The sequence below is a fragment of the Entelurus aequoreus genome, linkage group LG14, assembly GCF_033978785.1.
Source record: "Entelurus aequoreus isolate RoL-2023_Sb linkage group LG14, RoL_Eaeq_v1.1, whole genome shotgun sequence".
NCBI classification, from domain to species: Eukaryota; Metazoa; Chordata; class Actinopteri; order Syngnathiformes; family Syngnathidae; genus Entelurus; species Entelurus aequoreus.
In genome coordinates, this window is record NC_084744.1 from 35455822 (window position 1) to 35471899 (window position 16078).

General features: G+C 36.2%; 1 protein-coding gene across 3 annotated transcripts in view; it reads right to left on the reverse strand.

Annotated features, from left to right (window-relative positions):
* The window catches only part of cop1 (COP1 E3 ubiquitin ligase), a 54095-nt gene extending 41889 nt beyond the window's left edge, over positions 1–12206 (reverse strand). Inside the window, exons 1-5 of one of the 3 annotated variants that reach the window (XM_062070643.1) lie at positions 11580–12204; positions 8992–9051; positions 8241–8338; positions 1413–1477; positions 1236–1355 (exon numbers count right to left, since the gene is read on the reverse strand). In XM_062070643.1, the coding sequence (XP_061926627.1) occupies positions 1236–1355; positions 1413–1477; positions 8241–8338; positions 8992–9051; positions 11580–11866 (630 nt within the window). In that variant the 5' untranslated portion in view covers positions 11867–12204. Of the gene's footprint in view, positions 1–1235; positions 1478–8240; positions 8339–8991; positions 9052–11216; positions 11231–11579 lie in introns of those variants that run through there. The other 2 variants (XM_062070644.1, XM_062070642.1) reach the window with 2 other exon arrangements.
* Between the last annotated feature and the right edge of the window lie 3872 nt (positions 12207–16078).

Sequence of the window (16078 nt, forward strand, 5' to 3'; positions counted from 1 at the left end):
TTAGCTGCTATTCTATCCTAATATGAATGTGTGTATTAGCTGCTATTCTATCCTAATATGAATGTGTGTGTATTAGCTGCTATTCTATCCTAATATGAACGTGTGTGAGGTGTGTGTATTAGCTGCTATTCTATCCTAATATGAATGTGTGTGAGGTGTGTGTATTAGCTGCTATTCTATCCTAATATGAATGAGTGTGAGGTGTGTGTATTAGCTGTTATTCTATCCTAATATGAATGTGTGTGAGGTGTGTGTATTAGCTGCTATTCTATCCTAATATGAATGTGTGTGAGGTGTGTGTATTAGCTGCTGTTATATCCTAATATGAATGTGTGTGAGGTGTGTGTATTAGCTGCTATTCTATCCTAATATGAATGTGTGTGAGGTGTGTGTATTAGCTGTTATTCTATCCTAATATGAACGTGTGTGAGGTGTGTGTATTAGCTGTTATTCTATCCTAATATGAACGTGTGTGAGGTGTGTGTATTAGCTGCTATTCTATCCTAATATGAATGTGTGTGTATTAGCTGCTATTCTATCCTAATATGAATGTGTGTGAGGTGTGTGTATTAGCTGCTATTCTATCCTAATATGAATGTGTGTGAGGTGTGTGTATTAGCTGCTATTCTATCCTAATATGAATGTGTGTGTATTAGCTGCTATTCTATCCTAATATGAATGTGTGTGTATTAGCTGCTATTCTATCCTAATATGAATGTGTGTGAGGTGTGTGTATTAGCTGCTATTCTATCCTAATATGAATGTGTGTGAGGTGTGTGTATTAGCTGCTGTTATATCCTAATATGAATGTGTGTGAGGTGTGTGTATTAGCTGCTATTCTATCCTAATATGAATGTGTGTGAGGTGTGTGTATTAGCTGCCATTCTATCCTAATATGAATGTGTGTGAGGTGTGTGTATTAGCTGCTATTCTATCCTAATATGAATGTGTGTGAGGTGTGTGTATTAGCTGTTATTCTATCCTAATATGAATGTGTGTGAGGTGTGTGTATTAGCTGCTATTCTATCCGAACATGAATGTGTGTGAGGTGTGTGTATTAGCTGTTATTCTATCCTAATATGAATGTGTGTGAGGTGTGTGTATTAGCTGTTATTCTATCCTAATATGAATGTGTGTGAGGTGTGTGTATTAGCTGCTATTCTATCCTAATATGAATGTGTGTGTATTAGCTGCTATTCTATCCTAATATGAATGTGTGTGAGGTCCTTGCTTACCGCCTCAAGCTGCTTCTTCCTCTGAACCAGCAGCTCCAGCATGAGGTTGACATTGGCTAGGTCCAGGTTGTCCTGGTCTGGACTCAACACGTCCTGGAACACCTGCCACCTGGATCCGTTCTGCAGGGTGAGAGGCGGACTAGAGAGGTCCTGCAGATGTGGATGTGGTCTACTTACAGGATGGTCCAACTTCAGTCTCTTCTCTTCACATCGCTGCTTCTGTTTCAGGATCAGTTCGTTGACTGGGGAGGAGGAAGAGGGAGACCACAGTACCAGGTCAAAGTCCGTGTGTGTCACATAAAACATGATTCTGAGTAATACACAAAAATAGACTCATTTCTGTAAACAAAATATTAATAAATATTGAAAATCTTAAAGTGCATTTTTCCCCGATCACAGCATTCTCACTCCTTCATCTGTGTTGATGGGCTCATATTGCCCATCCATTTTAAGGATGAAATATTACCACACCACTTTAGATCAATGCAAATATTATATCTAAAATACATCCTGTAATAACTTTAAACTACATTTTATATCTAAAATACATCCTGAAAGAACTTTGGATCAAACTAAATACATTCTGAAAGAACTTTAGATAAAAGAAAATATATATAAAATAAATCCTGAAAGAACTTTAGATCAAAGTAAATATCATATTTAAAATATATCCTGAAAGAACTTAAGATAAATCTAAATATTATATCTAAAATACATCCTCAAATAACTTTAGATCAAACTAAATTTATATTTAAAATACATCCTGAAAGACCTTTAGATAAAACTAAATATTATATCTAAAATATATCCTGAAAGACCTTTAGATAAAACTAAATATTATATTTAAACTACATCCTGAATGAACTTTAGAAAAAACTAAATATATCTAAAATACATCCTGAAAGAACTTTGGATAAAACAAAATATTATATTTAAAACACACCTCGAAACAACTTTAGATCAAACCTAATTACATATTTAAAATACATCCTGAAAGAACTTTAGATAAAACTCAACTTTATATTTAATACATTCTGAAAATAACTTTAGATCAAACTAAATATTATATTTAAAATACATCCTGATAGAACTTTAGATACAACAAAATATTATATTTAAAATACATATTGAGAGAACTTTAGATAAAACTGAATATTATATTTAAAATACATCCTAAAATAACTTTAGATAAAACAAAATATAGTATTGAAAATACATCCTGAAAGAACTTTAAATAAAACAAAGTATTGTATATAAAATACACCGTGAAAGAACTTTAGGTAAGTGTTATTAAGTTTTGTGTAAATAAATGACATAAAACATTTCAAAAGTGACATTGTGTACAAATATTGGCCTCTTTTATTCACATCATTTTAATTGCACCATCACTTGTGTTTAATCAGGACTCATGCAATTTTAAGCTGTGATGAAACAAATCAATAATACTAATAATAAGACATAATGTGTATTTAAATACATGTATATGATGATGTCATCTGGACACACACATAGATTTATACTAATAATAAGACAGAATGTGTATTTAAATACATGTATAAGATGATGTCATCTGAACACACACATAGATTTATACTAATAATAACACAGAATGGGTATTTAAATACATGTATATGATGATGTCATCTGGACACACATATTTATACTAATAATAAGACAGAATGTGTATTTAAATACATGTATATGATGATGTCATCTGGACACACACAGATTTATACTAATAATAAGACAGAATGTGTATTTAAATACATGTATATGATGATGTCATCTGAACACACACATAGATTTATACTAATAATAAGACAGAATGTGTATTTAAATACATGTATATGATGATGTCATCTGGACACACACAGATTTATACTAATAATAAGACAGAATGTGTATTTAAATACATGTATATGATGATGTCATCTGAACACACACATAGATTTATACTAATAATAACACAGAATGGGTATTTAAATACATGTATATGATGATGTCATCTGGACACACATAGATTTATACTAATAATAACACAGAATGTGTATTTAAATACATGTATATGATGATGTCATCTGGACACACACATAGATTTATACTAATAATAAGACAGAATGTGTATTTAAATACATGTATGTGATGATGTCATCTGGACACACACATAGATTTATACTAATAATAAGACAGAATGTGTATTTAAATACATGTATATGATGATGTCATCTGGACACACACACAGAATTATACTAATAATAAGACAGAATGTGTATTTAAATACATGTATATGATGATGTCATCTGGACACACATAGATTTATACTAATAATAAGACAGAATGTGTATTTAAATACATGTATATGATGATGTCATCTGGACACACACATAAATTTATACTAATAATAAGACAGAATGTGTATTTAAATACATGTATATGATGATGTCATCTGGACACACTGTAAAGCAAATAGAACTAGATGTTTCAATCCCTTTGGTAAGTAGGAACAATCTTGACGATAGCAGTCGGTGTGGAGTGGTGAAAGGGAGGGTAAGTATGTCATTGGGGTCTTCGGGTGGGCACCCTGCTTCATCGACGTTTCGTTGATTGAAGCCCACGACGTCTCCAGAGGGCTCAACGATGTACCTAGCGTCCCAGGTACACCCCCCTCCATGCCATACCCTCCTCATCCTGTTGGACTCTGCATGGCAGGGTCGTCCTTTTCCCTGAGTCAGGCCTAAGCCTGACCGCATACCATTGTCTCTCATTTTACTGCCCAATTGGGGTCCTTGCGCTTAATCCAGAGCCAGTTGCTGGCTTTTTCGGCAGCTCTTGACATGGACTTGATAGTCTGTTGGAGGGAGCGTCCTTTCATCCCCATTTTTCTCAACAGACTGATGGTAGATGTGGCAATAAATCCCCTGCATCCCACCTCTACTGGGAAAATGCTGGTCTTCCAGCCGTTCTGGGATGCTTCAGCTGCCAGGTCAGAATATTTGGTTTTTTTCCTTTCGTAAGCCTCTTCAACCCCTTCTTCCCATGGTACTGTCAGTTCCACGACATAAGCCAGTTTTGCTGTTGGAGACCACAGGACCATGTCTGGCCGGAGTGTTGTAGCCATTATTTCTGGGGGAAACACAAGCTTTTTATCAAGGTCCACTTCCAATTTCCAATCTCGAGCCGACTGCAGGATGCTTGCATTATTTGGTGTTGTTTGACACTCTTGATGTTTGCCAGCTGGTACAAATTGTGTGAAGTGGACCTTTCCTGCTGGTGTTAGTGGGAGATTGTTTGTGGTGGTTCGCCTCTGTTCCAGTGTTGATGCAAGCTCTCTGAGTACTTGGTTATGCCGCCAAGTATAGCGTCCTTGGGTGAGACTTATAGTACACCCTGATAGGATATGCCTTAGAGATGCAGGTACTTGACACAGGGAACAGGCGGGATCTTCTCCGTACCAGGTTTTCAGATTTATAGGGGACGGTAGCAGGTCGTACGTGGCTCTGATGATAAAACTCAGTCGTGCTCCCTCCATCTGCCAGATGTCATACCAGTTGAGCTTTTTCTTCTCCAGGCTTTCCCAGTTGGTCCATCTCCCCTGCTTGGCCATTGAGACGGCTTTAGCATGTCGCTCTCCCTCCTCCTGTCTCCTGACTTCCTCTACTACTAGCCGTCTCTTCTGCTCTGATGTTGCTTTGTGCCATAGGGGAGGTTTTGGGATGAGCCCGAGCCCTGCTCTCCCATGCTGTACTTGCCCAACCACATCTCTGAATTGAAGAGCAGACTTTGCACTCTGAACAGCTTCTGATGGAATCCACTTCCTTCCCGCTGTTACTCGGGGGGCCGCTGTTCGAATGACTGCATCCTCAGTTTCAGTTAGCGTCATGACCAGCCTTGCTTTGGTGCATTTGAATTCTTCCACCAGTCCTGAGATTGGTAATTCCAATTTGCCATGCCCATATAGTCCAATAGAACTGAAGCATCTTGGAACTCCAAGCCACTGTTTCAGCTGTGTGCTTATCACACGTTCCAATTTTTCAACCTTGGTGATGGGGATTTCGTACACAGTTAAAGGCCACAAGAGTCTTGGGAGTATGCCAAATTGAAAACACCACAACTTAAGTTTTCCTGGCAACAAGGTTTTATTGATGCGATCCATGTAAGTGATGGTATCCTTTTTTAGTTGCTCAAACTGTTCGGTGTCTTTGAGCCTTGCGTCGTACCACCTTCCCAAGCTCTTTACTGGCATTTCTGAAACAGTTGGTACTGGTGTTCCGCTGACATGAAATCTCTGGTCTGTGACTTGGCCTTTCACAATGGAGATACTTCTGCACTTGCTGGGCTTTAACTTCATCCGTGCCCATGTTATATTTGAATGAAGTTTCTCCAGCAGTCTCTTGGTGCAGGGGACAGTTGTTGTGAGTGTTGTTATATCGTCCATATAGGCTCGAATTGGTGGTAATCTCTGACCACATTGTAGTCGTTCTCCTCCAACCACCCATTTCGATGCTCTAATAATGATTTCCATTGCCATCGTAAAGGCCAATGGGGAGATGGTGCACCCAGCCATGATGCCTACTTCCAGAGATTGCCACTTTGTGGTGAAGCTTGATGTTGTGAGGCAAAACTGCAAATCCTGGAAATAGTGTTTCACGAGATTTGTGATTGTAGTTGGCACTTGGAAGAATTCAAAGGCAGTCCACAGCAATGAATGAGGGACTGATCCATAGGCGTTGGCCAGATCAAGGAACAAGACATGAAGATCTTTTCCTTCTTTTTTCGCAGTCTGGATTTGATGCCATATGATGCTGTTATGTTCGAGGCATCCAGAGAAGCCTGCTATGCCAGCCTTTTGGATCGATGTATCAATGAAGTGGTTTTGCTTCAGATACTCTGTTAGTCGCTGTGCCAATACGCTGAAGAAAATCTTGCCTTCGATGTTCAGAAGGTTTATTTGGCGAAACTGTTCAATGGTGGTCGAGTTCTTTTCTTTTGGGATAAGCACTCCTCCCGCTCTTCGCCAGGCTTTCGGGATGATCTGCTTGTTCCACACCACTCTCATGTTTTTCCACAGGAATTTCAGAACCTCCGGAGCGTTCTTGTAGACACTATACGAAACACCATTAGGGCCTGGGGCAGATGCCGATCTTGCCTTTTTTACTGCCTGCTTCACCTCGCTCAGCTTGGGAGGGCTGACATCAACCTGATGTTGTGCGGGTGATATAGGAGGGATGTCAGTGGGGACAATGACCGGTTCATGTTTCTTCTCATCAGTATAGATGGTTCTCAGATATTCTTCAACCTGGTCTTTTGATGTTTTCAGAGATCCACTCTTCTCTTTTGTGAAAATCCCTTTCACAAATTTAAAGGGGTCTTTGTAGAAGTCGGTTCTGGCTTTTTCTTTCTTCTTCCGACGCATCCTTAGGCTTTCCGCTCGACGGAGTTTTGAGAGCCTCTGTTTTAATTCCTCTTGAAGGAGGTCGATGCCTTCCCTTTCTTCTGCTGTTGCCTTTCTCCACACCTTCCTTAGCTGTCGCCTTTCTTTTACAAGTAGATGGATTTCTTGAAGCCGACGAGATTTGGGGGCGGGAAGCATGTCTTCCTTTCTGACTTTTTCCTTCACTCCACATCTCTTCTCTCCGTAGCTGTAGATTAGGTCACCCATCTTCTCCAGCTTCTTTTCGGCTGATCCTTTGATGTTACTTAGGATAAGGCTTAAGTCTATGTTGATGGTTTCCCACTCCTTGCTGTTAGACTTTGGCCATTTCACCAACGGCTTACGTCCTTGCATGTTTTCCTTTTTGCGGTGTACTGGGTATGGTCTTGGACTGGTGGTTCTGCCTGATGCTTCCTCCTCATCCTGCGGGGTGCTGATGCTCTGCGGACTGTGGGTTTCTTCCTGCCGCTGAGTTTCATCCGACTGATTTAACCTTCTTCTTAACAGAAGCCGGTCAATGCGGGGCCCTGGGTTAAGGGTTTTCAGGCATTTCTTCCGTCCTTGGTGAACTTTAAGACCATGGGTTGATGTTACTTTAGCCCATCCACACACACACATCTGAAGAACATGTCCAACTGCTGGTTTCTCAAGAGTATTACTACTACCTTCATTCATTGTCGTGTCCATTCCAAGGGTCGTTACCGGGAGATCAGCCTGTGAGTATTCTTGCGCCCCTGCTCTCGCAGACTCTAGGGGTATTCTTCTTCTTGAACTTTCTGTAGCCAGATATGGTGGCTCTTGTGCCCTAATAGGGTGACGGAGCCTGCTGCTGTGGGTAGCTAGCCCATAACAGCCCCGTTGGGGTCTATTTCCTCCTGTCAGCTGTCTCTCCAAGCTGTCACAAGGTCTTTCCCTTGTTGTCAGCTGCCCTTTCACAACAGTCACTGGGTTTTTCTTCCAGAAGATCAGTAAAGCAAATAGAACTAGATGTTTCAATCCCTTTGGTAAGTAGGAACAATCTTGACGATAGCAGTCGGTGTGGAGTGGTGAAAGGGAGGGTAAGTATGTCATTGGGGTCTTCGGGTGGGCACCCTGCTTCATCGACGTTTCGTTGATTGAAGCCCACGACGTCTCCAGAGGGCTCAACGATGTACCTAGCGTCCCAGGTACACCCCCCTCCATGCCATACCCTCCTCATCCTGTTGGACTCTGCATGGCAGGGTCGTCCTTTTCCCTGAGTCAGGCCTAAGCCTGACCGCATACCATACACAGATTTATAATAATAATAAGACAGAATGTGTATTTAAATACATGTATATGATGATGTCACCTGGACACACATAGATTTATACTAATAATAAGACAGAATGTGTATTTAAATACATGTATATGATGATGTCATCTGGACACACACAGATTTATACTAATAATAAGACAGAATGTGTATTTAAATACATGTATATGATTATGTCATCTGGACACACATATATTTATACTAATAATAAGACAGAATGTGTATTTAAATACATGTATATGATGATGTCATCTGGACACAAACAGGTGTGTTCACCTACCTAGAAAGTTGGGGTAGAGCTGGTCCACGTTGTCAACTACGTAGTTGCACTTGGGACACCTGTTGCTGTCCTCCAGACTCTGGCGGATGCATTTGAAGCTGCCATGGATAGGACAGTCATGTGTTTAATGTATGTATGTATATATCAATGTATATATATATATATATATATATGTATATACAGTATGTATATACAGTATGTATATATATATATATATATATATATATATATATATATATATATATATATATATATATATATATATATATATATATATATATATATATATATATATATATATATATTAGGGCTGCTTCTAACAATTGATTGGATAATCGATTAATCTGTCGATTATTACTTCGATTAATCGATTAATAATCGGATGAAAGAGACAAACTACATTTCTATCCTATCCAGTATTTTATTGAAAAAAAAAACAGCATACTGGCACCATACTTATTTTGATTATTGTTTCTCAGCTGTTTATAAATAAAGGTTTATTAAAAAAATAAAAATAAAATAAAAATAAATTGTTTTTTTTAATTAAAAAAAAAACAAAAACAAAACCTCTGCGCATGTGCACAGCATAGATCCAACGAATCGATGACTAAATTAATTGGCAACTATTTTAATAATCGATTAGTTGTTGCAGCCCTAATATATATGTATATACAGTATGTATGTATGTATATATAAGTATGTATATATGTATATATGTAATGTATGTATGTATGTATGTGTGTGTACTTACCAAAAACTGTGTCCACACTTGGTCATGTGTGCCTCTTCTATCATCTCGAAGCAAATGGGGCTGAAACAAGTAGAAATTAAACATTAACTGTCTCGTTAGGAACATCCTGAAACTCTCGTTCACTCAAAACAGGCCAGAAAAGTCATGTGGACGTTTGATTGACACGTAACATAATGGAGTAGAAAAACATGTCCATGTTTACTACGTCTCTCGCTTCAAACAGGAAGTACAGACAGAGAAGCTCACTACTCCAACATTAGTAGGAAAGAACAGCCAAATGTGGTAATGATTCAGCTTCAAATCAGATGGGCAATATGAGCCCATCAACAAGCAAAAAAGGGTGAGGGTTGATGTAAACAAAGCTCAGTCTGTCTGCATAAAGTCAAACATTTTGACAGTAAATATTGTTGTAAAGTGTGGCACCTTGACACTGCAATGTTGATTGACGCTTTTTTGCCGTTTTATTAAAGCATATTAAAAAAAAACCCCGTCACTTTTTATACGGGAAAAAATGATGCCATGTTTTTTTTTTAACGATAAATCTACAGTTTTTAACAGCATATTACTGTCAATTGGAAAACAAACGGGACCACTGTTTTATAAAAAATAAAAATACAATTTATTGTAAAAACACAGTGCTTTTACAGCATATTACTGTGAATTGGAAAAGCACAAACACTGTTTTTTTTAATTCTGGTGACTGAGCTGCCATTTTTTTTTTTTACTGTAAAATCTAGGCTGGTTGTTTTAATAGTGTATTACTGTAAATAGAAAAAGGTACCAACATTTTTTAGGGTAAAATTCTGGCGACTGAGCTGTCGTTTTTTTTACCGTAAAATTTACAGTTGATTTTTTGACAGCATATTAATGTAAATGTAACACTTTAATGGTACAATTCTGGTGATTGACCCCATGAAACCTAAGGATGCATTTTTTACAGTGTGTTACTGTAAATGGAATACAGTTGGTGTATTATAGTAACATTCTGGCACCTGCTTTTTCATGGTTAAATCATAAGTAAAGCCGATATTTACAGTAAGTACTCATTTTTATTTGAACAAAAACATTTGGAATACGTTGTACTGTATTTGTTGAAATATTAGATATTTGGTAAAGCAGGGCTCAAATTGAACCATGTCATCCAATTGAATTCAGGCTGTGAAGATTGTGTATTCGATGTGAGAGGTGTCACTCCTGTTTTTTTTTTTGCTGTTGGCCAAACTGTTGTACTGAACCACAAGGGGGCGTTGGAGAAGAACACGTCTTGTTTAATAGACTTTATCTTCATCAGCCAAACTGCTTTGTGTTTAATTTTGATATCAAAAAGTAAACACCACGTTTTTTGTTTTCATTTCACAAAAGGTATTACTTTAAAACCCATTTGAAACATCATTTTGTTAATGTTTTATTGTGTATAGTTAATTCCTATACGACATATTTCTGCTCAAACTCTTAATGGATCTGTCCCGATACAGTATCTACATGTACATATAAATGTACACAACCTAAAAAATAAATAATAAAAAAATTACTTCCCTCTATTAAAATGTAAAAAAAATTAAAATAAAATAAATATGTTGATGTTTGGAGACACTAATCAGACAAAGTTATTGCTCTTCTAGCAGCTACACAACAGATAAGCACACAATAGCACGCAAGCTAGTGTTGATGTTGTCGTTGTGATATTGTTGTGTTGTTTCGAGACACTAACCAGTTTGGCACCTGTGGGCTCCTAGCAGCTACACAACAGCTAAGCACACAATAGCATGCGAGCTAGTGTTGATGTTGTCGTCGTGATATTGTTGTGTTGTTTCGAGACACTAACCAGTTTGGCACCTGTGGGCTCCTAGCAGCTACACAACAGCTAAGCACACAATAGTTTGGCACCTGTGGGCTCCTAGCAGCTACACAACAGCTAAGCACGCAATAGCACGCGAGCTAGTGTTGATGTTGTCGTCGTGATATTGTTGTGTTGTTTCGAGACGCTAACCAGATTGGCACCTGTGGGCTCCTAGCAGCTACACAACAGCTAAGCACACAAGCTAGTGTTGATGTTTGGAGACACTGACCAAACAAAGTCGTTGCTCTTCTAGCAGCTACACAACAGCTAAGCACACCAGCTAGTGTTGATGTTTGGAGACACTGACTAGACAAAGTCGTTGCTCTTCTAGCAGCTACACAACAGCTAAGCACACAAGCTAGTGTTGATGTTTGGAGACACTGACCAGACAAAGTCGTTGCTCTTCTAGCAGCTACACAACAGCTAAGCACACAAGCTAGTGTTGATGTTTGGAGACACTGACCAAACAAAGTCGTTGCTCTTCTAGCAGCTACACAACAGCTAAGCACACCAGCTAGTGTTGATGTTTGGAGACACTGACCAGACAAAGTCGTTGCTCTTCTAGCAGCTACACAACAGCTAAGCACACAAGCTAGTGTTGATGTTTGGAGACACTGACCAGACAAAGTCGTTGCTCTTCTAGCAGCTACACAACAGCTAAGCACATAATAGTTTGGTACCTGAGGGCTCCTAGCAGCTACACAACAGCTAAGCACACAAGCTAGTGTTGATGTTTGGAGACACTGACCAGACAAAGTCGTTGCTCTTGTCCTCGTAAGAGTTGAGCAGGCCGTTATAAAGCGGTGCTTGCTGCATGGATCTCTTCCTGCTGCCGGAGGACGAAGAGGGCCTGCTGAGGGAGGTCAAGCCGCCTCGGGATGACGACATGGCGGCCAAGTTGGGCACCGGCGAGCCGCCGTCTGCGGGCGTCCGTGAAGGCACGACGTTGGCGGGGTTGTTGTCGTTGTTAGCCACGCCGTTGCTGCTACTTGTGCTGGGCACCGAGCTCGCCTGCTGGGGGCGGTTGGTCGACATCTTGCAAACCTTCTTTAAAACATTTGGACCACACACTTTGTCCGCTTAGCTGCTAGCTGCCTATGCTAGTTAGCTGTTAGCTGCCTATGCTAGTTAGCTGCTAGCTGCCTATGCTAGTTAGCTTCACATGCTAACATCCTGCTAGCATAGCAGAGCATTGAGAGCGTTTCATCAACGTGTTGATGTTCGCCGCTACGTCCGCGGAGTCTGAGTGGAAGAAAAGCGACGTCATAAAGAGTCAATAACCGAGAAGTAACCAGAAGTGTTTAGCCGGCTATCCACTTTTAGCTTTAGGCAGCTACAGCTCCAATTTCCGCCTTTGTGCTGTGACGTCACATCCGCTTAGCTCCCCACTTCGCGCCACTGGTGGTTAGGAGGAGCAACCGCACAATAGAATAGAATACAATAGAATACAATAGAATAGAATAGAAAGTACTTTATTGATCCCTGGGGGAAATTCAGCACCACAGTTCGCTCACAATAGACAATATACACGTAGGTATTTTTACATGTGAATAATATAAATACAGTCTATTATACAGCATTATTCACATGTGAATAATATAAATACAGTCTATTATACAGCATTATTCACATGTGAATAACATAAATACAATCTATTATACAGCATTATTCACATGTGAATAATATAAATACAGTCTATTATACAGCAATATTCACATGTGAATAACATAAATACAGTCTATTATACAGCATTATTCACATGTGAATAACATAAATACAGTATTATACAGCATTATTCACATGTGAATAACATAAATACAGTCTATTACACAGCATTATTCACATGTGAATAATATAAATACAGTCTATTATACAGCATTATTCACATGTGAATAACATAAATACAATCTATTATACAGCATTATTCACATGTGAATAATATAAATACAGTCCATTATACAGCAATATTCACATGTGAATAACATAAATACAGTCTATTATACAGCATTATTCACATGTGAATAACATAAATACAGTATTATACAGCATTATTCACATGTGAATAACATAAATACAGTCTATTATACAGCATTATTCACATGTGAATAATATAAATACAGTCTATTACACAGCATTATTCACATGTGAATAATATAAATACAGTCTATTATACAGCATTATTCACATGTGAATAATATAAATAGTCTATTACACAGCATTAGTCACATGTGAATAATATAAATACAGTCTATTATACAGCATTATTCACATGTGAATAATATAAATACAGTCTATTACACAGCATTAGTCACATGTGAATAATATAAATACAGTCTATTACACAGCATTAGTCACATGTGAATAATATAAATACAGTCTATTATACAGCATTATTCACATGTGAATAATATAAATACAGTCTATTACACAGCATTATTCACATGTGAATAATATAAATACAGTCTATTGTACAGCATTATTCACATGTGAATAATATAAATACAGTCTATTACACAGCATTAGTCACATGTGAATAATATAAATACAGTCTATTATACAGTATTATTCACATGTGAATAATATAAATACAGTCTATTACACAGCATTAGTCACATGTGAATAATATAAATACAGTCTATTATACAGCATTATTCACATGTGAATAATATAAAAACAGTCTATTATACATCATTATTCACATGTGAATAATATAAATACAGTCTATTATACAGCATTATTCACATGTGAATAATATAAATACAGTCTATTACACAGCATTATTCACATGTGAATAATATAAATACAGTCCATTATACAGCATTATTCACATGTGAATAATATAAATACAGTCTATTATACAGCATTATTCACATGTGAACAATATAAATACATTATACATTTACGGTACATGTACAGTCAAAAGGAACATATGCATTATACAGTCTGATGGCTGTCAATGTTATCTAATATTGCAACAAATATTATAGTAGGTGCATTCCAAACATGTTTTTTTTGTGAAAATAAAATTAAATACTAACTGTAAATATCTACTTTAATTATGATTTTAAAGCAAGTTATACATTGTATTTATATTATTCACATGTGAATAATGCTGTATAATAGACTGTATTTATATTATTCACATGTGAATAATGCTGTATAATAGACTGTATTTATACTATTCACATGTGAATAATGCTGTATAATAGACTGTATTTATATTATTCACATGTGAATAATGCTGTATAATAGACTGTATTTATATTATTCACACGTGAATAATGCTGTATAATAGACTGTATTTATATTATTCACATGTGAATAATGCTGTATAATAGACTGTATTTATGTTATTCACATGTGAATAATGCTGTATAATAGACTGTATTTATATTATTCACATGTGAATAATGCTGTATAATAGACTGTATTTATGTTATTCACATGTGAATAATGCTGTATAATAGACTGTATTTATGTTATTCACATGTGAATAATGCTGTATAATAGACTGTATTTATATTATTCACATGTGAATAATGCTGTATAATAGACTGTATTTATATTATTCACATGTGAATAATGCTGTATAATAGACTGTATTTATATTATTCACATGTGAATAATGCTGTATAATAGACTGTATTTATGTTATTCACATGTGAATAATGCTGTATAATAGACTGTATTTATATTATTCACATGTGAATAATGCTGTATAATAGACTGTATTTATGTTATTCACATGTGAATAATGCTGTATAATAGACTATTTATATTATTCACATGTGAATAATGCTGTATAATAGACTATATTATTCACATGTAAATAATGTTGTATAATAGACTGTATTTATGTTATTCACATGTGAATAATGCTGTATAATAGACTGTATTTATATTATTCACATGTGAATAATGCTGTATAATAGACTGTTTTTATATTATTCACATGTGAATAATGCTGTATAATAGACTGTATTTATATTATTCACATGGGAATAATGCTGTATAATAGACTGTATTTATATTATTCACATGTGAATAATGCTGTATAATAGACTATATTATTCACATGTGAATAATGCTGTATAATAGACTGTATTTATGTTATTCACATGTGAATAATGCTGTATAATAGACTGTATTTTTGTCATTCACATGTGAATAATGCTGTATAATAGACTGTATTTATATTATTCACATGTGAATAATGCTGTATAATAGACTGTATTTATATTATTCACATGTGAATAATGCTGTATAATAAACTGTATTTATGTTATTAACATGTGAATAATGCTGCATAATAGACTATTTATATTATTCACATGTGAATAATGCTGTATAATAGACTATATTATTCACATGTGAATAATGCTGTATAATAGACTGTATTTATGTTATTCACATGTGAATAATGCTGTATAATAGACTGTATTTATATTATTCACATGTGAATAATGCTGTATAATAGACTGTTTTTATATTATTCACATGTGAATAATGCTGTATAATAGACTGTATTTATATTATACACATGTGAATAATGCTGTATAATAGACTGTATTTATATTATTCACATGTGAATAATGCTGTATAATAGACTGTATTTATATTATTCACATGTGAATAATGCTGTATAATAGACTGTATTTATATTATTCACATGTGAATAATGCTCTATAATAGACTGTATTTATATTATTCACATATGAATAATGCTGTATAATAGACTGTATTTATATTATTCACGTGAATAATGCTGTATAATAGACTGTATTTATATTATTCACGTGAATAATGCTGTATAATAGACTGTATTTATATTATTCACATGTGAATAATGCTGTATAATAGACTGTATTTATATTATTCACATGTGAATAATGCTGTATAATAGACTGTATTTATATTATTCACATGTGAATAATGCTGTATAATAGACTGTATTTATATTATTCACATGTGAATGATGCTGTATAATAGACTGTATTTATATTATTCACATGTGAATAATGCTGTATAATAGACTGTATTTATATTACTCGCTGGCAGGCGTTCAAAGTACACTAAAGCTGCCACAAATGATTGGAGGATGCGGGCAGGACTGTGGACACTCAGACTTTTGTGATTTTGGACCGTCACCCTGCAGGATGAATTTCCATCCATCCATCCATCCATCTTCAACCGCTTATCCGGAATCGGGTCGCGGGGACAGCAGCTCCAGCAAAGACCCCCAGACCT